The 23,524-nt window shown below is 42.6% G+C and overlaps 1 protein-coding gene across 1 annotated transcript in view; it reads left to right on the top strand.

Annotated features, from left to right (window-relative positions):
* LOC121001848 (cadherin-9-like) overlaps nucleotides 1–23,524 on the top strand; it is a 339,856-nt gene that overhangs the window by 131,085 nt on the left and 185,247 nt on the right. Inside the window, exon 3 of the mRNA XM_040433066.1 lies at nucleotides 9,372–9,539. Within this exon, the coding sequence (XP_040289000.1) occupies nucleotides 9,372–9,539 (168 nt within the window). The remainder of the gene's footprint in view (nucleotides 1–9,371; nucleotides 9,540–23,524) is intronic.

Below are 23,524 nucleotides of genomic sequence, written 5' to 3' on the forward strand. Positions count from 1 at the left end.
AAATGAAATATTTTGACTCAATTTTACCACTGTCATGATGTACAATATGTGACAAGAAAACAGTCTCAGAATGGCCTGGATAAGTAAAAGCGTTTTAAAATTATTACTACATAAAGTGACACATATCAGATTTGCGAAAAAAGGCCTGGGAAGGAAGGTGAAAACTGGCCCGGGTTGAAAGGGTTAAACAAGAAGAACACTGTTTACTTAGATATCTCTGTGCCCTACACAGGGATTAATGCATACAGTCCCTGCACTGTCCCTGCAGTCTCCCTATGCTCTTCCTCTGCTCTCCCTACAGTGTGTAAAAACTCACCCTACGATTTTCCTACACTGTTCCTACACTCTTCCTGCTGTTTCCCTATCCAATATTCCACAATTACATAAGTCTCCCTAGTACTCATGTCTCTCCCTATGCTCATCTCCACAGTGAAATGGGGGAGACCACGCGGGATGTAGCTTTTAAAGGACTGTGGTATCACAGGGGCTTGTTAGCTGTTAATTGGCTGTGCTTCTTACTTTTACTTTGTATAATGTGTAGCAGCCATTTTAGAAAAAAAAAACTATTATTTACCATGAAGCGCCACTAATTTTGGATTTGTTGTGAATCAAATTCTTCCTAAACTTTGGAATGAATTCCACTTCATATGTTTCCATTCACTCAACTCTAAGGGCTCATGCGCACAACATATACATATACTGAAAAAATAGAAGTGGGGCACTCTCTAAAGTAAAGGGATCTTTAATTAACGTGAAATACAATAAAATGGACAATGTATAATATATAATAGAATTCAACAATACTTTAAAACAGCAGAGGATAAATCGTTAGTAAAAGCGGTGAGAGTTCAGCGGTAGATAAAACCTAAAATAAAAACAGCATAAATATAGATCCCAATTAGCACCAGACGGGTTTCGGGGATTTAAGACAATGACCCCTTCCTCCCACTGAGGAAGGGGTTATTGTCTTAAATCCCCGAAACGCGTCTGGTGCTAATCCCCCTATTAAGGAAAGTAAGGATATTACGAGACCGAGGAGACCTAGACATTACCATAAGAATAATGAATGCCAAATTAAGAAAGTGCTGCCATACGGAAGACAATAAGACCGCGTGCAGCAAACATTTCAATTGGCGCGAAAATTCGAATTTGAACTAACAGCCCTTGAGACCGGAACCCCAAAGGAAAATACGCCGAGTCGAGGGCTCACCGTCCAGTGTAAAGATCTCCTGGTAAGACTAGGAATATCCTACACAAGCGATCGCTTTGCAACTAAATACAGCGGGACGCCACTGTGCTTATTAGCAGCCTAATATTATCTGTCCAAGCATCGGAAACTATACACGCTTGAAACTTTGGGCACCATCATATACATGTGCTAAAAGACCATTCCGCAAGCCGACTATTGTATTCGGCAATTTGCGATCATCTCTACTACAAAAACTTTGTATTGACTACTTATTCATGTATATAAGAGACTGGTCATAATCGAAAATAAACGATTATTTATCGAATATTTACCCATTCATTTTTTTAAATATTCGACAAGTGCAAAAACGCATCCAGTTACCACTAGTGGACAATAAGATTTTTACGAATATTTATATGAATATTTATCCGATTATTATTGAATATTCGAATTTATCCTTTTAAAACACTTACACATTGGGATCTATATTTATGCTGTTTTTATTTTAGGTTTTATCTACCGCTGAACTCTCACCGCTTTTACTAACAATTTATCCTCTGCTGTTTTAAAATATTGTTGAATTCTATTATATATTATACATTGTCCATTTTATTGTATTTCACGTTAATTAAAGATCCCTTTACTTTAGAGAGTGCCCCACTTCTATTTCTTTATTATATTCACTTTTATCAGACTGGATGTAGTCTGTTAGTGGGAGCACCTCTGTTGGATCTCCACCTCATTCTAGTGCGACATTACTTCATATTTATATACATATACTGGACGTTTTTTGAGTTCAGTATGCGGAACATATACTGAACCATTCATTTAAATGGTTCAGCAAAAAATACTGAAGTGTCTCCGTGTGCATTCCATTTCAGTATTTCCGTATTTCCGTACCGTGAAAAGATAGAACATGTCCTATTCTTGTCCGCAAATCACATTGCTTGGCTCCATTCAAGTCAATGGGTCCGCAAAAGCGGAACACATACGGAAATGCATCCGTATGTCTTCCGTATCCGTTCCGTTTTTGCTGAACCATCTATTGAAAATGTTATGCCCAGCCCAATTTTTTCTATGTAATTACTGTATACTGTATATGGCATATGGAAAAACGGAACGGAAAAACGGAAAGGAAACGGAAACACAACGGAAACAAAAAAACGGAACAACGGATCCGTAAAAAACGGACCGCAAAACACTGAAAAAGCCATACTGTCGTGTGCATGAGCCCTAATCCTGAGGATAGGCCATCAATATTGTAATCCCAGAAAACTCCTTTAATAAAAAAATATATTAAAAAATAACTAAACTTTTACACTAAGTTTTAATATGTTGTCCCTAACCCTCTAAAAATTTTTTTTATAATATACTTTATTTATTAATTTTCTATTTTTACCGCACTTTTTCATCCCTAAAGCGCACACTTCACTGGTGCGCTAAAACTCAGTTCTCACTGACAGCTCAGCTGTATGAAGTACGGAGTTCTCATTTTATGAATGGGGCTGCAGTAGCGCAGGGAGTATGGGCAGGAACGCTTATTGCTGCTCCTGCCTGTGTTTTATGGACTGTTACTCCTGCTTCTGCCCGCTCCGCTGAGCTAATCCTGACATAGTAGATGGGTACAGGGTACCCATGTGCTATGCCAGCAGTTAGTAATAGCCCAGGGAGCACGGGCAGAAGCAGCAATATGCTCTCCTGCCCGTAATCCCTGCGCTGTGGCCCCATTCATAAAACGAGTACTCCGTACTCTGTTCACAGCTCATCGGTGTAGGGAGAACTGAGGTTTAGCGCACCAGTGAATTGTGCCCTTTAAGGGTGAAAAAGTATGGTAAAAATAGAAAATTAATAAATAAATTATATTAGAAAAATATTTTTTTAAAGGGTTAGGGACAACATATTAAAAGTTAGTATCAGTGCAGTTTCTAGGTAAAATTTCTCTCAGGGCGAGTGTCAAGCCCCCCCCCCCCCCCCCCCCCACCCCCCACATCAAAACTGCTCTATGAAATCATATCAAAAGAGTACTTGCAACCATCTCAACATATATATATATTTTTTTATGCTTAACACAAGATTTATTGAGAGCAAAATAAAATCATAAATTACTGCTTAAACTGCTAAAAGTCGCAGACAGAGTGGTACAGGAGAACTGCAGTATAAAGGAAGGCAATACCCTTAGAAGAGTAGTTATGATATGAAATACAATCATCAATAATGTGGAAAACCCAAAAAACTGTCATGTTAGCATCTAATAACTAACTAAAACCCAATCACAGCAGGTCTCAACTAGCACACGCAAGTAAATGTACAAAAAACAAGTAATATATAAAACCAGATTCAAAGAATAGATGGCAAGGCTCATATGGAAGAATGCAGGGAATGCTTCCAAACCGACTGAATTTTGAGAAACCAATGATGCACACCTCTTGCCTGATAAAGTGCTTTGTGATACAGGAGAATGGCATTAACCAACCAGATCCAGTGTTTCTCAATCCAGAATTTGGTATAGAGCTTTCATGCAATGTTTAGGGATACAAGGAGAAACACCCTAGTACTTTTGCTAGTGATGGTTTCAGGGATAATGTTTACAAGACAAATTTTGGGATCTACTGAAATGGGACAGCCCATACGATTGTGCAGGAAGGGCATTATTTGAGACCACTATGTACTGGCCTCAGGACAGAGCCACATGATATAGAAAAATGAAACTCTCTCTAAAACACATTTAGGGCAAAGGTCCGATTAACCTTGGCATTATTTAGCGAGAAGTACCAGAGTGAGATGGGCTCTATGGTCGGTGTAAAGGGCAAGAAGCCCATCACACAAGTGTGGCGAGACCTGGGCTAACTTACAATTACTTGGCTTGGACCTTGGGGATCTCGGACACCACTTCAGCTGGGGGGCAACGTCTAAGAACATGCCGTTGATGAAGACACCCTAAATTAGGGCATTTAAGATACACTCTGGTGTTCCAAATCAATGTACCCCCCCCCAGGGGTTAATATCCACGTGTGGCTGAGAGACTAGACGCTGACACATAGATGGTCAATGCAATCTCTAACTTTTATTACATGGGGTAAGCGTATATACATCTTCAGAAGAGAGCAGTCCTCACTGAGGCTTAACCCCTTAAGGACGCATGACGTACCGGTACGGCATGTGTCCCGAGTCCTTAAGGACCCATGACGTACCGGTACGTCATGTGTTGTTCCGATCACTGCCGCCCGGCCGGCTGTGATCGGAACACGGTGCCTGCTCAAATCATTGAGCAGGCACCTAGGCTAAATGCGCGGGGGTGTCCCGTGACCCCCCCATGTCGGCGATCGCAACAAACCGCAGGTCAATTCAGACCTGCGGTTTGTTGCGATTTCTGCAGTTTCTGATCCCCGCGGTCCCTGACCGCGAGGATCAGAAACTTTATAGTGCCCAAAATCTATCTGTATCCCCCGCCCGCCTCCCCTTGAAAATTCATTGGTGTTCAGTAGGTATACCAGGGTGCCAGCACATTGCTGGCACCCTGGTATAAACGGCTGACATCGGCGATGCGATGTCAGCCGCTTAACCCTTTCCATACAGCGGTCCGTACGGACCGCTGTATGGAAAAGGCTAACAGTTCAGGGAGCTCCCTCCCTTTCCGATCGGGGGGCTGCTGTGCCTTTGCAGCCCCCCGATGGTGAGGGAGAGAGCTCCCAGACAGCCCCCCGACAGCCCCGTCCTCACCCTTCCCCGTCTGCGAAGTTGTGGCAGACGGGGAAGGTTCCCATGGCAACAGGACGCCGTCTCAGGCGTCCTGCTGTCCATGGTGCTGAACAGATCTGTGCTGAAATCATAGATCTGTTCAGTGTAAGTAAAATACAGTGCAGTACAATATATATTGTACTGTACTGTATTATACAGACATCAGACCCACTGGATCTTCAAGAACCAAGTGGGTCTGGGTCAAAAAAAAAGTAAAAAAAAGTAAAAATCAAAAAACACATTTATCACTGATTAAAAATGAAAAAAATAAAATTCCCTACACATGTTTGGTATCGCCGCGTCCGTAACGACCTGATCTATAAAACGGTCATGTTACTTTACCCGAACGGTGAACGCCATAAAAAAAAAAAAAAAAAAACTATGATGAAATTGAAATTTTGCCCACCTTACTTCCCAAAAAAAGGTAATAAAAGTGATCAAAAAAGTCGCATGTACGCCAAAATTGTAACAATCAAACCGTCATCTCATCCCGCAAAAAATGAGACCCTACTTAAGATAATCGCCCAAAAACTGAAAAAACTATGGCAACACTAAAACATCATTTTTTTTGTTTCAGAAATGAAATCATTGTGTAGAACTTACATAAATAAAAAAAAGTATACATATTAGGTATCGCCGCGTCCGTATCGACCGACTCTATAAAAATATCACATGACCTAACCCCTCAGGTGACCACCGTAAAAAAATAAAAATAAAAACGGTGTAAAAAAAGCAATTTTTTGTCATCTTACGTCACAAAAAGTGTAATTGCAAGCGATCAAAAAGTCATGTGCACCTCAAAATAGTGCAAATCAATCCATCATCTCATCCCGCAAAAACTGAGACCCTACTTGAGATAATCGCCCAAAAACTGAAAAAACTATGGCTCTTAGACTATGGAGACACTAAAACTTTTTTTTTGTTTTAAAAATGAAATCATTGGGTAAAACTTACATAAATTAAAATAATTGTATACATATTAGGTATCGCCGTGTCCGTAACAACCTGCTCTATGAAATTACCACATGATCTAACCTGTCAGATGAATGTTGTAAATAACAAAAAAAAAAAACTGTGCCAAAAAGCTATTTCTTGTTACCTTGCCTCACAAAAAGTGTAATATAGAGCAACCAAAAATCATATGTACCCTAAACTAGTACCAACAAAACTGCCACCCTATCCCGTAGTTTCTAAAATGGGGTCACTTTTCTGGAGTTTCTACTCTAGGGGTGCATCAGGGGGGCTTCAAATGGGACATGGTGTCAAAAAAACAGTCCAGCAAAATCTGCCTTCCAAAAACCGTATGGCATTCCTTTCCTTCTGCGCCCTGCCGTGTGCCCGTACAGCGGTTTACGACCACATATGGGGTGTTTATGCAAACTACAGAATCAGGGCCATAAATTTTGAGTTTTGTTTGGCTGTTAACCCTTGCTTTGTAACTGGAAAAAAAATATTAAAATGGAAAATCTGCCAAAAAAGTGAAATTTTGAAATTGTATCTCTATTTTCCATTAAATGTTGTGCAACACCTAAAGGGTTAACAAAGTTTGTAAAATCAGTTTTGAATACCTTGAGGGGTGTAGTTTCTTAGATGAGGTCACTTTTATGGAGTTTCTACTCTAGGGGTGCATCAGGGGGCTTCAAATGGGACATGGTGTCAAAAAAACCAGTCCAGCAAAATCTGCCTTCCAAAAACCGTATGGCATTCCTTTCCTTCTGCGCCCTGCCGTGTGCCCGTACAGCGGTTTATGACCACATATGGGGTGTTTCTGTAAACTACAGAATCAGGGCCATAAATTTTGAGTTTTGTTTGGCTGTTAACCCTTGCTTTGTAACTGGAAAAAAAATATTAAAATGGAAAATCTGCCAAAAAAGTGAAATTTTGAAATTGTATCTCTATTTTCCATTAAATGTTGTGCAACACCTAAAGGGTTAACAAAGTTTGTAAAATCAGTTTTGAATACCTTGAGGGGTGCAGTTTCTTAGATGGGGTCACTTTTATGGAGTTTCTACTCTAGGGGTGCATCAGGGGGCTTCAAATGGGACATGGTGTCAAAAAACCAGTCCAGCAAAATCTGGCTTCCAAAAACCATACGGCGCACCTTTCCCTCTACGCCCTACTGTGTGCCCGTACAGTAGTTTACAGCCACATATGGGGTGTTTCTGTAAACGGCAGAGTCAGGGCAATAAAGATACAGTCTTGTTTGGCTGTTAACCCTTGCTTTGTTAGTCGAAAAAATGGGTTAAAATGGAAAATTAGGCAAAAAAATGAAATTCTCAAATTTCATCCCCATTTGCCAATAACTCTTGTGCAACACCTAAGTGTTAACGAAGTTTGTAAAATCAGTTTTGAATACCTTGAGGGGTGTAGTTTATAGAATGGGGTCATTTTTGGGCGGTTTCTATTATGTAAGCCTCGCAAAGTGACTTCAGACCTGTAGTGGTCCCTAAAAATTGGGTTTTTGTAAATTTCTGAAAAATTTCAAGATTTGCTTCTAAACTTCTAAGCCTTGTAACATCCCCAAAAAATAAAATATCATTCCCAAAATGCTACAAACATGAAGTAGACATATGGGGAATGTAAAGTCATCACAATTTTTGGGGGTATTACTATGTATTACAGAAGTAGAGAAACTGAAACTTTGAAATTTGCTAATTTTTCTAATTTTTTTGTAAATATGGTATTTTTTTATGCAAAAAAATTTGCTTTTTTGACCCAATTTTAGCAGTGTCATGAAGTACAATATGTGACGAAAAAACAATCTCAGAACGGCCTGGATAAGTCAAAGCGTTTTAAAGTTATCAGCACTTAAAGTGACACTGGTCAGATTTGCAAAAAATGGCCAAGTCCTTAAGGTGAAATAGGGCCGAGTCCTTAAGGGGTTAAACATTGTTTCATTGGTCAAAAAGGAAGAAGAGATAAGAGAGAGGAGATAACACCCTGGCATCTGCGCACTGGGCCCTACTTTGGAATGTGAACTGATGTAAACATCTGGTTATCATCGCCATTTTGTAATGACTTCTATCCTAACAATAATACTCCATACGTCATATGTGACACTTCAAAGAGGTGCTTCTCTATAGGCAGTAAATAATATATACTGTACATATCATCGAGCCATATAATTGGCTTATGCACTCCTTCGCACTCTATATACCTCCCTAGTTGGGACACTTGTACAAGGATGAGAAATCAGACGCTGCCCACAGCACAGCTCTTTGCCCCCCCTCTCTTCTCCAGTCTTGAAACAAAGAGGGGGGTGGGTGGGCACTTGGAGAAGAAAAAGTTAACTCATTACAGTCCTAGAGATACAAAATATAGAATAAAATTCACACATCTTTAACACCGTCCACTAGGCAGTATGGTTTTTTGGTTCCTCCTCTTCGGACTCTGTACATGAGGTAACAAGGGGTAATATAACTAAGGGGTATCAGGGTACATTATTATACATGGGTAATATAACCTAGGACTAGGCCTATGAGACATTATACAGTTATAATGACACCCACAGCAGCCTCCATTCTAAATAATGTCCATAGTGATCCTTATTAAAAATAATGTCCCCCACAGTGGCCCCACATTTTCATGTCCCCCACAGTGGCCCCCATTTTTATGTCCCCCACAGTGGCCCCCATTTTTATGTCCCCCACAGTGGCCCCCATTTTCATGTCCCACTGTCCCCACAGTGGCCCCCATTTTCATGTCTCCCACAGTGGCCCCCATTTTCATGTCCCCCACAGTGGCCCCCATTTTTATGTCCCCCGCATCGGCCTCCACCCCCCATTGTAATTAATGTCCCCCCACAATGTCTCCCCATTGTAAAAAATGTGTAACAACATTGCACGGTCACGGTGATGCACCCATTGTCCAGGTCTGTCCCACAGACTCAGGCTCTCACAGCAGGCTTCTTTCTCAGCACTGCTCCGGGCAGTACCGTACCGCATGTACCGGAGCTGAGTGACTGGTGAGGTACGAACACGGTAATTAAGAGAGGAGCGCAGGTCGCAGGGCAGGAGAGATCTGAGGGAGGGAGCCAGGGCGCAGGAGAGTCACAGAGGAACGGCGCCCCGAGCAACAAGAGGGCGCTCTACGCGGTGGCCCTGCCGGCGCCCCCCTTCTGACAGCGTCCTGGTTAGTATAAAAGTTTAGCTACTCTTTAAAGTTATGGTTCACAAAATGTACAAGAAATTATATACATGCATGCATAATTAATTTCTTAATCTCAGTTTGTTAAAATTGCTAATACATCATATTTTAATAAGTTGGTATTCTCTTTAAAAATAATCCTTTTACCATTTTACTTGTACTTGTTTTTAACTTAACCTGAATGCGATGTACCCGTACAGTAATTAAATGTGAATTTGCTGACAATGCCGTCATATCTGTAATGCATTCCATGTGAAAATGTTTGAAATATTTTTTTTTTGTTTCCTTATTATTGCAGGCATAATCAAAACTGCTCTACCAGATATGAGCAGAGAGAACAGGGAACATTACCAAGTGGTTATTCAGGCCAAAGATATGGGTGGCCAGATGGGAGGATTATCTGGGACCACCACGGTGAACATCACACTGACTGATGTCAATGACAATCCGCCTAGATTCCCACAGAGTAAGATGCATTTAATACTTGTGCTGTGTTTAAAACCCTGTTTAAATTAAGTAATTTAACAGATACCATCTGTGATGCTCTTTCATAAATACTGTGCCACTGCAGTGCCTGCTTATAGCTTTATGCTAGATAAAGGAAAGCAGTAGCTGGTTTTAATAGGCATTTTTGTTCCCTTTATTACAGAATAGTAAAACAAAATTAAATCCATTTATTTTGTAATGAAAACCTCTACAATATTTTATTTAATGTTTGCAGGCAGAAAAAGGGGTTTATTAGTATAATATTTTATTCATGAAGTTTCAAATTACTATTTAATCTGTAATATATATATATATATATATATATATATACACACTGAGCAAAAATATAAACGCAACACTTTCGGTTTTGCTTCCATTTTGCATTAGCTGAACTCAAAGATCTGAAACATTTTCTACATACACAAAAGACCCATTACTCTCAAAAATTGTTAACAAATCTGTCTAAATCTGTGTTAGTGAGCACTTCTCCTTTGCCGAGATAATCCATCCCACCTCACAGGTGTGGCATATCAAGGTGCTGATTAGACAGCATGAATATTGTACAGGTCTGCCTTAGACTGCACACAATAAAAGACCATTTTGAAATGTGCAGTTTGATCACACAGCACAATGCCACAGATGTCGCAACATTTGAGGGAGCGTGCAATTGGCATGCTGACTGCAGGAATGTCTACCAGAGCTGTTGCCCGTGCAATGAATGTTCAATTCTCTACCATAAGCCGTTTCCAAAGGCGTTTCAGGAAATTTGGCAGTACATCCAACCGGCCTCAGAACCGCAGACCACGTGTAACCACACCATCCCAGGACCTCCACATCCAGCATGTTCACCTCTATGAACGTCTGAGACCAGCCACAGGATAGCTGCAGCAACAATCAGTTTGCATAACCAAAGTATTTCTGCACAAACTGTTAGAAACCGTCTGAGGGAAGCTCATCTGCATGCTCGTCATCCTCATCGGGGTCTGGACCGGACTGCAGTTTGTCGTCGCAACCGACTTGAGTGGGCAAATGCTCACATTCAATGGCGTCTGGCATGTTGGAGAGGTGTTCTGTACATGGGTGAGTTCCGGTTTTCACTGTTCAGGACAGATGGCAGACAGCGTGAGTGGTGTTGTGTGGGTGAGCGGTTTCTGATATCAACGTTGTGGATAGAGTGGCCCATTGTGGAGGTGGGGTTAGGGTATGGGCAGGCGTATGTTATGGACAACGAACACAGGTACATTTTATTGATGGCATTTTTAATGCACAGAGATACCGTGATGAGATCCTGAGGCCCATTGTTGTGCCATTCATCCACGACCATCACCTCATGTTGCAGCATGATAATGTACAACCCCATATTGCAAGGATCTGTACACAATTCCTGGAAGCTGAAAATATCCCAGTTCTTGCATGGCCAGCATACTCACCGGACATGTCACCCATAGAGCATGTTTGTGATGCTCTGGATCGGCGTATACAACAGCGTGTTCCAGCTCCTGCCAATATTCTGCAACTTCGCACAGCTATTGAAGAGCTATCAACTCTATGTGACGGAGATGTGTTCCACTGTGTGAGGCAAATTGTGGGCAGTCTAAGGCACACCTGTGCAATATTCATGCTGCCTAATCAGCAATTTAATATGCCACACGTGGGAGGTGGGATGGATTATCTCGACAAAGAAGAATTGCTCACTAACACAGATTTAGACAGATTTGTGAACAATATTTGAGAGTAATGGGTCTTTTGTGTATGTAGAAAATGTTTCAGATTTTTTAGCTCAGCTCATGCAAAATGGGAGCAAAACCGAAAGTGTTGCTTTTATATTTTTGCTTAGTATATATATATATATATATATATATATATATATATATATATATATAAAACCAGAAAATGGATGGCACTCCGGTAAGATAAAAACAAGTGATTCCTTTATTCACCCATATGGTGCAACGTTTCGGCTCCAAAAATTAGCCTTTTTCAAGCTTGAAAAAGGCTAATTTTTGGAGCCGAAACGTTGCACCGTATGGGTGAATAAAGGAATCACTTGTTTTCATCTTACCGGAGTGCCGTCCATTTTCTGGTTTTATTGGTTGGGGTAAGAAGTCCATTCCCTTGGAACGTGCACCCGATTTTTTTTCTTTCCAAGCCAGTGCCGCCATTTTTCTTGGATATATATAAACTCACCTAAAGAATTATTAGGAACACCTGTTCTATTTCTCATTAATGCAATTATCTAGTCAACCAATCACATGGCAGTTGCTTCAATGCATTTAGGGGTGTGGTCCTGGTCAAGACAATCTCCTGAACTCCAAACTGAATGTCAGAATGGGAAAGAAAGGTGATTTAAGCAACTTTGAGCGTGGCATGGTTGTTGGTGCCAGACGGGCCGGTCTGAGTATATCACAATCTGCTCAGTTACTGGGATTTTCACGCACAACCATTTCTAGGGTTTACAAAGAATGGTGTGAAAAGGGAAAAAACATCCAGTATGCGGCAGTCCTGTGGGCAAAAATGCCTTGTGGATGCTAGAGGTCAGAGGAGAATGGGCCGACTGATTCAAGCTGATAGAAGAGCAACGTTGACTGAAATAACCACTCGTTACAACCGAGGTATGCAGCAAAGCATTTGTGAAGCCACAACACGCACAACCTTGAGGCGGATGGGCTACAACAGCAGAAGACCCCACCGGGTACCACTCATCTCCACTACAAATAGGAAAAAGAGGCTACAATTTGCACGAGCTCACCAAAATTGGACTGTTGAAGACTGGAAAAGTGTTGCCTGGTCTGATGAGTCTCGATTTCTGTTGAGACATTCAAATGGTAGAGTCTGAATTTGGCGTAAACAGAATGAGAACATGCATCCATCCTCTGATGGCTACTTCCAGCAGGATAATGCACCATGTCACAAAGCTCGAATCATTTCAAATTGGTTTCTTGAACATGACAATGAGTTCACTGTACTAAAATGGCCCCCACAGTCACCAGATCTCAACCCAATAGAGCATCTTTGGGATGTGGTGGAACGGGAGCTTCGTGCCCTGGATGTGCATCCCTCAAATCTCCATCAACTGCAAGATGCTATCCTATCAATATGGGCCAACATTTCTAAAAAATGCTATCAGCACCTTGTTGAATCAATGCCACGTAGAATTAAGGCAGTTCTGAAGGCAAAAGGGGGTCCAACACCGTATTAGTATGGTGTCCCTAATAATTATTTAGGTGAGTGTATATATATATATATATATATATGAAAAAAGGCAGCACTGGCACAAAAAAGAAAAATAACTATGGGTGCCAGCCCAAGTAAAAAAAGCAATTACCCAAGGTATAAAATAGAAAAAAGGGCAGCACTCCAAAAAGTAAAATTTTAAAAAACTGTATTCCCGTTTCAGTTAAACAATAGAGCCTTTCTCAAGCAAAGTACAAGGACAAAGTGCTCAGTATATATAGCATGGTAGATTGCATACCTGATTACTGATTAATTATTCAATAAATAAAAATAAAATGCTTACATAGTGTACAATAAAAATACAGTGAAATAAAAATAGTGGACAAGAATCAAACATAGGTGATTACAACAATTCATTAAAAAGTGAAATAATACATAGAATAAAAAGAGCAATCTAATATATAAAGCTGAGTGTATGTGTGTGTGTCCATTAAAGGAATCTGCACCGTCGCATATACAATCAAAAAATTTGGCACACAGGTACATCAGGTGTCCGGGAAGGTTTTAGATATTCCCAAAAATGCATTAGCTAATAGAAGCCTGGTCACATCACCCTTATCAGCCAATAGAAGCTCGCAGGTCCTCTAGTCTCCACATACACAGTTTTACTCTAGGTTTCCCTAACAATCCAGCCATTTTTCTTCACTGCTGTAAGAGAGCTTTAAAGGAAATCTGTCACCAGGATAATTGTATTAAAGTAAAGCCATGGCCTAATAGCACTTAGTACCTTATTTCAAGATGTGCCTTTGCTCCAGCAATAGATGTTTTTATCCTCTGAAAATCCAGTCTATTTGGTATGCAAATGAGCCAGTAAGGTGCAAAGAGTGGCTTCACTCTTGCAGGAAGGAGCCCAGACACGCCCCCTGCCACAATGTGTCCACCCTCAAAAGACTTAAAACCCTGCCCACAGGTCCAGCTAAGCCACGCCCCTGATCTGGTTAGGCCATGCCCCCTCCCACTCCTGAGCCGACGGGGATGAAGGTAAAAATCAACTTCTGTCCGCTGTAGGGGTGGAAGGGAGATTGACTATCTCCCTGCAGCTTACACTCAGACAGCACAGTGCTGCTGTTTTAAAGTGAGCTGTTCAAAAGGACATGCCTCCCGATCCGGTTAGGTCACGCCCCCTCCCACTAATCTGCCGACTGAGATTGAAAAAATGAAGTTAAAAATCAACTTCTAGGTCCAGCTAAGCCCTGCGCCGATCTGGTTAGGCCACGCCCTCTCCCACTCCTGAACCGAAGGGGATTGAAAAAATAAAGGTAAAAAAAATGAACTTCTGTCAGCTGCAGGGGTGGGAGGGAGGGTGACTTTTTTCCTGCAGCTCACACTCAGACAGTACAGTGCTGCTGTCTTAGATTGAGCTGTTCAAAAGGACACACCCTGATCCAGTTAGGCCACGCCCCCTCCCACTCCTCAGCCGACTGAAATTGAAAAAATGAAGTTAAAAATCAACTTCTAGGTCCCGCTAAGCCACGCTCCGATCTGGTGGTTTAATGAAGTAGAGGAGACAAGTTAACGAACACACACACAGCACTGCTGCAAACACACCTGAAAAACATAGCTCTGCTATCCAGCTGACATACACACAGAACAGCTGCATACACTCCATGACAAACACATCTTTCTGATACAGCTGACATATACACAACCCTGCTAGACACACACAACAAACACAGCACTGCTACATATACATCGCTCACACACTAGCACACTATTATCTTTATTAAAAGGTCAAATTTTTAACACATACACCATAGCTTCCAGTGATCGAAGTTTTCTTCTCCTTTCACTGTATCTTAGGACCTTTCAACATGGAGATGGCTATGTTCCTCTTCAAAATCAGAATGAATGTTGTTCAAAACGTTCAGGTATCAAATACAGAAATTCAGCCACCTGTGCCCCATTTTTCAAAATAGTTCCCAACTTCCCTTTAATGTTAGCATATATTTTTCTAGCGCCTTTGTCACCTAAAAAAAAAATTGTTTCCTGTTCCTCGAACCATACACCAGCAGCAGAATCAGATACAAATCCTTTTGACAAACAGGTTTTGATCTGGTGAGTAAGGTGGGTGTTCCAGTAGTTCTAAATAAGCAGCAACGAACACAACAATTTTGTAGAAAAACAAAGTCCACACCTTGGGAGAACAGATCTGGCCAAATTAGTAGATTAAAGGTTAAGCTGTGGAACTGCAGAAGGTCGTTACACAGAGGGTTAACTAGCAGGCCTTGAGTTCAGTCACAAAGCACAGAAGCACAGGAAACCATATTGTAAAAGCGGCTGCTGTGCGCCGCTGTTCCCCTGCTTACCACTGCGGTCCCGACCCTATTAAAGTCAGTGGGGACCCGAACTTCACTTTATTATTTTCCGTTATAACTAGATTATAACGGAAAACAATAGCATTCTTAAGACAGAATGCGAAATAAAATGGCCATTGACGGGTTAAAAATAAAAAAAAACTCACCTCATCCACTTGAAAGCGCAGCTGGTATCCTCTTCTTTCTGAAAAACCTGTGATGACGTCACTGCGCTCACCACGTGGTGAGCACGGTGTCGTCATCGCAGGTCCTTTTGCAGGTCCTGCAGAAAGAAGAAAGAAGAGGATACTGGCTGCGCGATCAAGTGGATGAGGTGAGTTTTTTTGTTAGTTTTTTTAACCCCTCAATAGCCATTTTATTTAGCATTCTGTCTTAAGAATGCTAATATTTTCCGTTACAACCATGTTATAATGGAAAATAATAAAATCACTCGAACACCGAACCCGAACTTCAGTAAAAAAAAAAGTCTGGGTTCGGGTAACTGAACTCGCAAAGTTCGGTACAAACCCGAACTTTACAGTTCAACCCTAGCCATGAGCAATAGTAGTGTGGTGGGGGTTCTCCTCGAGCTTTCCTGGGATTTCAATATGAGGACAGAAGTTTTTAGAGCAGGAAATTGATTTGTAAAAGATAATTCTAAATATGCTGATCAAAGTATTTGGATTTGATAAACTGCAAAAATTATTATTAGAGGGTAAAATATTTCATATGTACAGTGATTAAAAAAGAATTCAGCAAAATTGTTTAAAATAAATAAACAATATGGCAAGTTTATAGCAAGAACAATGTCACTGCTAGTTCAAGATTTTTACTAAAATAGCTGAAAATATATTATCTAAACCATTGCCTGAATAGTAGGGAGAACATCAAGTATGTTTTGGAAAAGGGAGGTCAGGAACTGAAAATGGCGGTGCTTGACTAAGCCAGATCCAGGACGCATTTGATATGAAATGCAGCTATTATAGAAAAAAATTTGACGCAGAAAAACAATTTAATAGTGTGTCCTGGGTCTGGCTACACAGGGTAATGAATAGGATAATTACCAACGGGAAATTTAGAATGATTAATGTATAATCTTTACAAAGATCCACAGGCTCAGGAGGAAATTCAAAAATAAAGGGGCTTAAAATCATAGATAAAAAGTTCAACATATCTTTATTTGCAGATGATCTGTTAATGTATATCAGTGATATAGGAGAAAACATAGGAAAAATGTTTACCAAAGATGCTGATTCAATAGAGGTGAGCAAACCACTTGAGATCTGGTTCAGTTTAAGTTTGCCAAATTTTTTAAAAAGTTCGATTCAGACTCAAATTGATTTGGACCAAACTGAAGTTGCTCCAATTGCACTGGAAATTGGTATATAACACCCTCTAACCTCCTAGGACTCAGAATTTTTAGGAAAACTTACGGTATATTTTTTCACTTATTGTTTTATGATTTTTTTCTTTTCCCCTCCCTAAGCTCTTGAACACAATAACAGCAATAGTAAATGATGTGTGAGTGACTCTGTCATACAGAAAATCAGGATTGATGTAGTTAACAAAGAGCTTGTTTAAAAACACACCACACCGGCACATGTGTTCTGATTTTTCATAATCCAAAGCTTCCAAAAATTGTCCCTTATTAGAGGCAGATGATTAAACACACAAAGTGATATGGGATGAAAAAAAAAAGTGGTAAAAAAGTGGTTTGGGGCCCAAGAGTCCAAAAATGATGCCTTGAAAGGGTGAGAATGTGCAGTGTGGATGTGGAAATGATACAGTATTGATATAGTGACATACAGCCGCAAAAATAGCGGCAGCAGGAACAGCATAGCATGGACCATACAAGGCTGTCTATGGGTGGTAGTAGCAACAGTAGTAGAGGTAGTAGTAGTGATAGTGGTGGCAGATCCCGAAGTTACCATCCTCCTCCGGAACCTCCTCCTCAGGACTCCTTGACTATCTGCCCTAGAACATGATCGGGTTTTGTTGTCAATTTTTAGGCGAAAGGAAAGTGCCCCACTAGGAAGAGGCAGGGAAGACAGAGAGGACTAGACTGAAAACCTTCTCTGGGGCTGAAAGGAGTCAAAATTCAACTCCATGTCATCCTGCTGTGACTGAGAGGAGGACTGAGTCATCCAATCCACAATCTCATCCTCTTTTTTCTCAATGATCATGTTGCTTGCACCTTTCTAACACGAGAGAGAACTGTTGTTACTTCTTCTGGCTGGATTGCTGGTGCAGCCGCTAACCACATTCTGGCTCTGGGAGGACAAGGGCTTCAGTATTCCAGACATTTTGGTCCTAACATACACAAAATATGGAACTGTTTCAAATCTATTTTCTGGAACTTAAAGACAAAGAGGTGCAATACAATATCCTTCCCTTTCCAAAAACACATTGAAGACACTACTACTGACAATTGACTTAGGAAATAATGCTGTATCGGCACCACTAAAGCCTCATTCACACGTCCATGTCAGTGCTCACATCCATGGTTTTCACGGACCCATAGACTATAATGGACATGATGGATTCGTGAACATGGACAAAATAGAGCATACAACCGTGCCAAAAAACGCTGACCCACGGACTGTGCTAAAATACTGATGTCTGAATAAATACACACATTAAAATGAATGGGGACGTGTGCTGTCCATGGAGAACACGCACAGCACACATCCGTGAAACACTGACGTGTGAATGAGGCTTAACAGATTTTAACCTAATAGCTCAATGTCTTATTTGCATTCAAATATGCAAATTTTGAAAGACTCTTTCTCAAGTGTAAAACACAAGTTATCAACTTACTATGAGATTTACACCCCCCCCCCCCCCCCTCCCCACACACACACACACACACACTTAAACTTAAACTGTCTGGATATGCCCTAATGCAGATTTTGCTGTATTTTTTTACATTTTCCCTGAAATTTAAAAAAGAAAGTAAATTCTCTTGCAGGCAGATGCTTTTGAAGTTCTGTAGCAGCTGTGGCCTCAGCTCCTCACTTCTCACTCCCTGCCTGAAAGCTTTCTCTACCTTTCCCTATTCTACTGAATTCTTATTCTTTCTAGCCTTTCCCTTCACTGTCCCTGACACTAAACAAGCTTGATTGTGACTGTACACTGTCCCTGGGATTGTTTTCTGTCAGACAATGCTATACCCATCCACCGTCATTCACAGCACAACACAGAATGACATTTTGCTCATTCTCCAAGACAACCTCCCTGCCTTCTGCGGCACTGTCAGTCAGCCTGTGATCCAATCAGGGCAAGTCCTTTCCCCCCACTGCCTCTCAGAGTCATGTGAGCACCCTTCTTCTTCCTCCCTAGTGTTTTTTCCCACCAACATGTACAGCAATATGGCGTTGAATGCCGTTTTACTGAATTCGTCCTAAGCGAACCTCAAATGCTTTGGATTTGTCTGATATCAGCACTATCAACCAATGTCTGCACCATATCATCATAAACCTCTTGTAGTAACATCCAAATAAAGGAGTTTTTTTTTCATTGTGCACAATTCACTTTTCTCCATTTTGGAGGAATCACATAACTTCATTCAGTTTAATGGCTCGTTCACACGAACTTTTATTGCGTTCCGTATACGGTCCGTATACGGAACCATTCATTTCAATGAGTCCGCAAAAAAAACGGAATGTACTCCGTGAGCATTCCATTTCCGTATGTCCGCAATTCCGTTCCGCTAGATTTTGAGTCTTGTCCTATTCTTGTCCTATTTTTTGCGGAACCATCTATTGAAAATGTTATGCCCAGCCCAATTTTTTCTATGTAATTACTGTATATAGGCCATACAGAAAAAACGGAACGGTAAAACAGAACCGAAACTGAAACACAACAGAAACAAAAAACGGAACAACGGATCCAGAAAAAACGGCCCACAAAACACTGAAAAAGCCATACGGTCGTGTGAAAGAGGCCTAACAGTGAGTGAGTAGGGTTATGCAAACCCAAAGAGTGCAGGGGCAGACTAGAGCAGAGCTGAAAAGAACTCCCACAGAGCCAGAATTGAGAGTGTAGATGTGGTTATAAACTAGGTATAAGTGTTATTGTGTGAATAGAAAGGATAGCTCAATGCAAAAAAAAAAAAAAAAGATAAGTGCACATTTTTTTTCTACAACAGTATAGTAGTATATGTGTTTATTGAAATTTCATATGCAAAGGTGTCCATAGCCTTTAAGCCCTGGACTTGTATTGACTAGAGATGAGCGAATCAAAGTTGACGAAGTGGAATTCGATCCGAATTTGATGAAAAATTTGATTTGCATTTAATTCGAGTTTCCTCACGCTTTGTGGTAACGAATCAAATATTTTCCTAAAATGGCTCCTGCACATATGAGGACATGGAGCAATGAACTCTGGGAAGGCGGGATCACCTATAATTCCATGCATGCAGGCAATCAGCAGCCAGACAGCCCTGTGATGTCACAGCCCTATAAATAGCCTCAGCCATCTTGGATTCTGCCATTTTCCAGTGTACTTAGTGCAGGGAGAGATGTCAGAAAGAGCTAGGGACAGTGCTAGGAAAAACTTTGTTGTGCTAAAAAAATATTTACAAGTGAATGAGCTTATTGAGAAGGTAAGCCAAGCCCAGTATTTGTTGGACCTCACCAAAGGGTACTGGCAGGTACACTTGACGGAGGCTGCCAAGCGGCTGTATCAGTACAAGGTATTGCCCTTTGGTCTGCATGGACCCTCCCGCAATGTTTCAAAGGCTAATGGACATTGTACTCCATCCACATAGTCAGTACGCTTCGGCGTACATGGACAGTATCGTTATCCACAGCACCGACGGGGAAAGTCAGTAACCTAAAGTACAGGCTGTAGTGGACTCCCTTATGAAGGCTGGCTTAACAGACAGAGAAGTGCCAGACCCTGCACAGGGGAGTGGCAGAGGCCTAAATGTTTCTGGCACAGGCAGAGTAAGGGGCCGTGGAAGCAGGGGTCACTTCGAGAGGCCTGAGCTCCCAGGGACAGCTAGCGGTCGTGTCTTGAGCTGCAACCCAGCGGTTCTTGAATGGTTGACTCGATCTTCGACTTCGTCGTAAGTGACATCAGACACCCACAGCCAAGAGTTGGTGGGTTTGTCAGACACAACCCTTAGTTGTCATGGCCCGGGAGCAGGCCCTGTGCCCTCACCTGTCCTCAACCTTACTCTGTCCTTTTCTGTTCCCTTAGCCAGAGAACTATTGTATGCTGTGGGCTCAGCTCCACTATACAGTGAGGACAAGCTACTAGAAGACAGGCAAGTAGTGATGAGAAGAGTGGCATGGGAGCTGGTGTTGCAAGCGGTAAGGCTCCTGACCCATAGACGGTTGAGGAGGACATCAATGACATGCAGACAGTACTCAATGATGATGATGTAGCTGATCACACTTGGGAGCCGGGTGATAAAGGGGTTTCATCATCATTGGCAGAAGAGGATAGTAGCTTGCCTGTGAGTTAGCGGCGGAGCCAGCAAGTCGCTAGAGCATCAGCAGGGTGGCAGCAGTGGGAGGTCAGGAGCCAAACATGCCTGGGGTAGACCACCCGCTTCGAAGGAGCCTACCTGCCTGGGAAGTATTGTAGCACCGGTTCAGTCAGTGCATAGTGTTGGGGGTAAATCATCTACTCTGAGGTGTGGCAGTTTTTGGTTAAGTCGCTGGAGGAGGTGAACATGGCCATATGTAGAATCTGTGGGCAGAAGGTGAAGCGTGACCACGGCCCTGCGTCAACATATGCAGTGTCACCATAAAGTGGCGTGGGAGAACCGTGGCTCGGATGTGGTGGTCCAGCCTGCTGCAGCAACCGCTGCATCACCCAGTGGAATGCAGACGATTTTAGGCAGTCAAGCGTCACCACATCAGCCGAAGGGAGCTGTCTGTCCTTCCCATCATCTACCTGTCCTGATGCTCCTGCTCCTCGTCCTCCTTCTCCTCGCCACTCATTCCGTCCGCAATCGATCACTGAAGATATTGCCAAGAGACAATAGTATACGTGCACTCATCCAACGGTGCAGAAGCTGATAGTGCTCCTGGCCAAGTTGCTGGTGCTGCAGCCCCTCCCTTTCCAAATGGAAAACTCTGCACCTTTCAGAGAACTGATGTCTTGTGCCCTGCACACACATGTAGAACAAAAGGTGGGCCAGTCCTTGAGCCTGTCAGTGTCTGCGAAAGTGCACAGCAGCGCCTACGTGAGGAGTTGTAACTACGGTCAGGGACAATACATGTCCTTTACGGCCCACTGGGTAAATGTGGTTCCTGCACAGCCACACCAGCAATTTGGCCAGGTGACGCCGCTTCCGCATCCACGTTCTGACACTGTTGGTAACAATGTTCGCCTCTGCCTCCTCATCGTCCACAGTGTCCTCAGTCTCCACTGCAAAAACAATTCACAGTGCCCCTCCTCCATACCACATGTTCAGGGCACGGCGGTGTCACACTGTTCTGCACTTCGTTTGCCTGGGCGAACAGAGTCACACAGGGGAGGAACTGCTCCGTGTGATGCATCTAGAAATTGAATCCTGGCTTTCTCCTCAAACTGAAAATCTGAACCATGGTGACCGACAATGGGAAGAACATGGTGTTGGCGTTGGGTCAAGGAGGGCTGAGCCATGCACCATGTCTGGCACACGTGTTCAATCTGGTTGTCAAGCAGTTCCTGAATTTTTTCACCCATCTGCAAGACATCTTAAAAATGGTCAGGAACATTTGCATGCACTTCAGCCACTCATACACCGCAAAGCACACCCTCCTTGAGCTGCTGCGGCAGGATGGCATCCCCCAACATAGGCTGATATGTGTTTCCACCCATTTTAATTCCACCCTCCATATGTTGGACCGACTGTACGAACAGAGAAAGGCCATAAACGATTTCTTGATGATCCAAGTGGACAGGTGTACTCCCCTGTGTAACTTCAATATCAGCCAGTGGCAGCTCATGCGGACACCTGCCGTTTGCTTTGGCCCTTTGAAGAGGCCACGTTATTTGTTATTCGCCAGGACTACGTGATGAACAATGCCATTCCACTGCTTCATGTCCTGGAACACCCTGCCAGCCATCATTGAAGATCCGCTGGACTACTGGGCAGCCTCACTGGGTTTGTGGCCACAACTGGCCGAGTTTGCCCTGGAAAAGCTGTCCTACCCGGCCTGTAGTGTGGCATCAGAGCGGGTGTTTAGTGCAGCAGGGTCATATTTACCCCAAGAAGAACTCAGCTGTCCACCCAAATGTGTAGAGACTGACCTTTGTCAAGCCGAATCAGGCATGGATCAGCCAGGATTTCCACCCACCAATGCCTGATGCATCAGACTAGATCATCCATGGTGCCACATCAACACTTAGACAAAAAAGACCGGTTTCTTCTGGCTACCTGCCTCAGCTACTATTCTGATGCTGCCACCCGCCTGATGCCACACATCTGATGCCAAGTGCTCCTTCTTTCACCCACCATCTTCAGCTGGTACTAGTATTGCCACCCACCTCCCCACTCTGTCACCAGATCACTCTGAGATCTCCTGATGCTGCTGCCACCTCCACACTATGTCACTTTGCCACTCTGTGGTCTTCTGATGCTGCTGCCACCTCCACACTTTGTCATTGTGCCACTCTTTGGCCTCCTGATGTTGCCGCCACTTCCACACTTTCATTGTGCCACTCTGTGGTCTCCTCATGCTGCTGCCACCTCCACACTTTGTCACCTTGCCACTCTGTGGTCTCCTCATGCTGATGCCACCTTCACACTATGTTACCTTGCCACTCTGTGGTCTTCTGATGCTGCTGCCACCTCCATACTATGTCATTGTGCCACTCCGTAGCCTCCTGATGCAGCTGCCATCTCCACACTGTCATTGTGCCACTCTGTGGCTTCCTCCTGATGCTGCTTCCACCTCACAACTATGTCATAGGGCCATTCTGTGGACTTTTCATGCTGTTCCCACCCTCCCCACTTCATGACTGGGCCACTATTTTGCCTTTCGGCCTGGCTGACATCATCATTTATTTGACCCTTCTTCTGATCTGTCAGAAGGAAGGAAAAATGAGATGCACAATGGATCCTGTCTGTGTAGCAGCTGTAAGGTTGGCATGTTCCCATCAAAAGTGGCTTGTGATTTGGTAGTCAACAGCAGGAGTGGGCACAAAACACAGAAGACATGCAAGTATTCCATTTACATGTCATCTCTGTTTTGGATCCACTCCTGTTTTTTTTTTTTTTTTGGCAATAGCAATTTTTATGGATTACTGACCAAATGCTGACCGAGTGAAGGTGGATGCTCAACAGACAGGAACCATTTTTTGGGGGTTATTGTTCTGACGGATCAGAGGAATGGCAAAATAATCAGTGACGTCAACGCAAACTTACTGCTAACACTCTCTCAACTCTGTTGTGGGGCTCTACTTGTATAAGCGTTTAATAGAACAGGTTCTGTAGAAA

This window comes from Bufo bufo, chromosome 5 (genome assembly GCF_905171765.1).
Source record: "Bufo bufo chromosome 5, aBufBuf1.1, whole genome shotgun sequence".
NCBI lineage: Eukaryota > Metazoa > Chordata > Amphibia > Anura > Bufonidae > Bufo > Bufo bufo.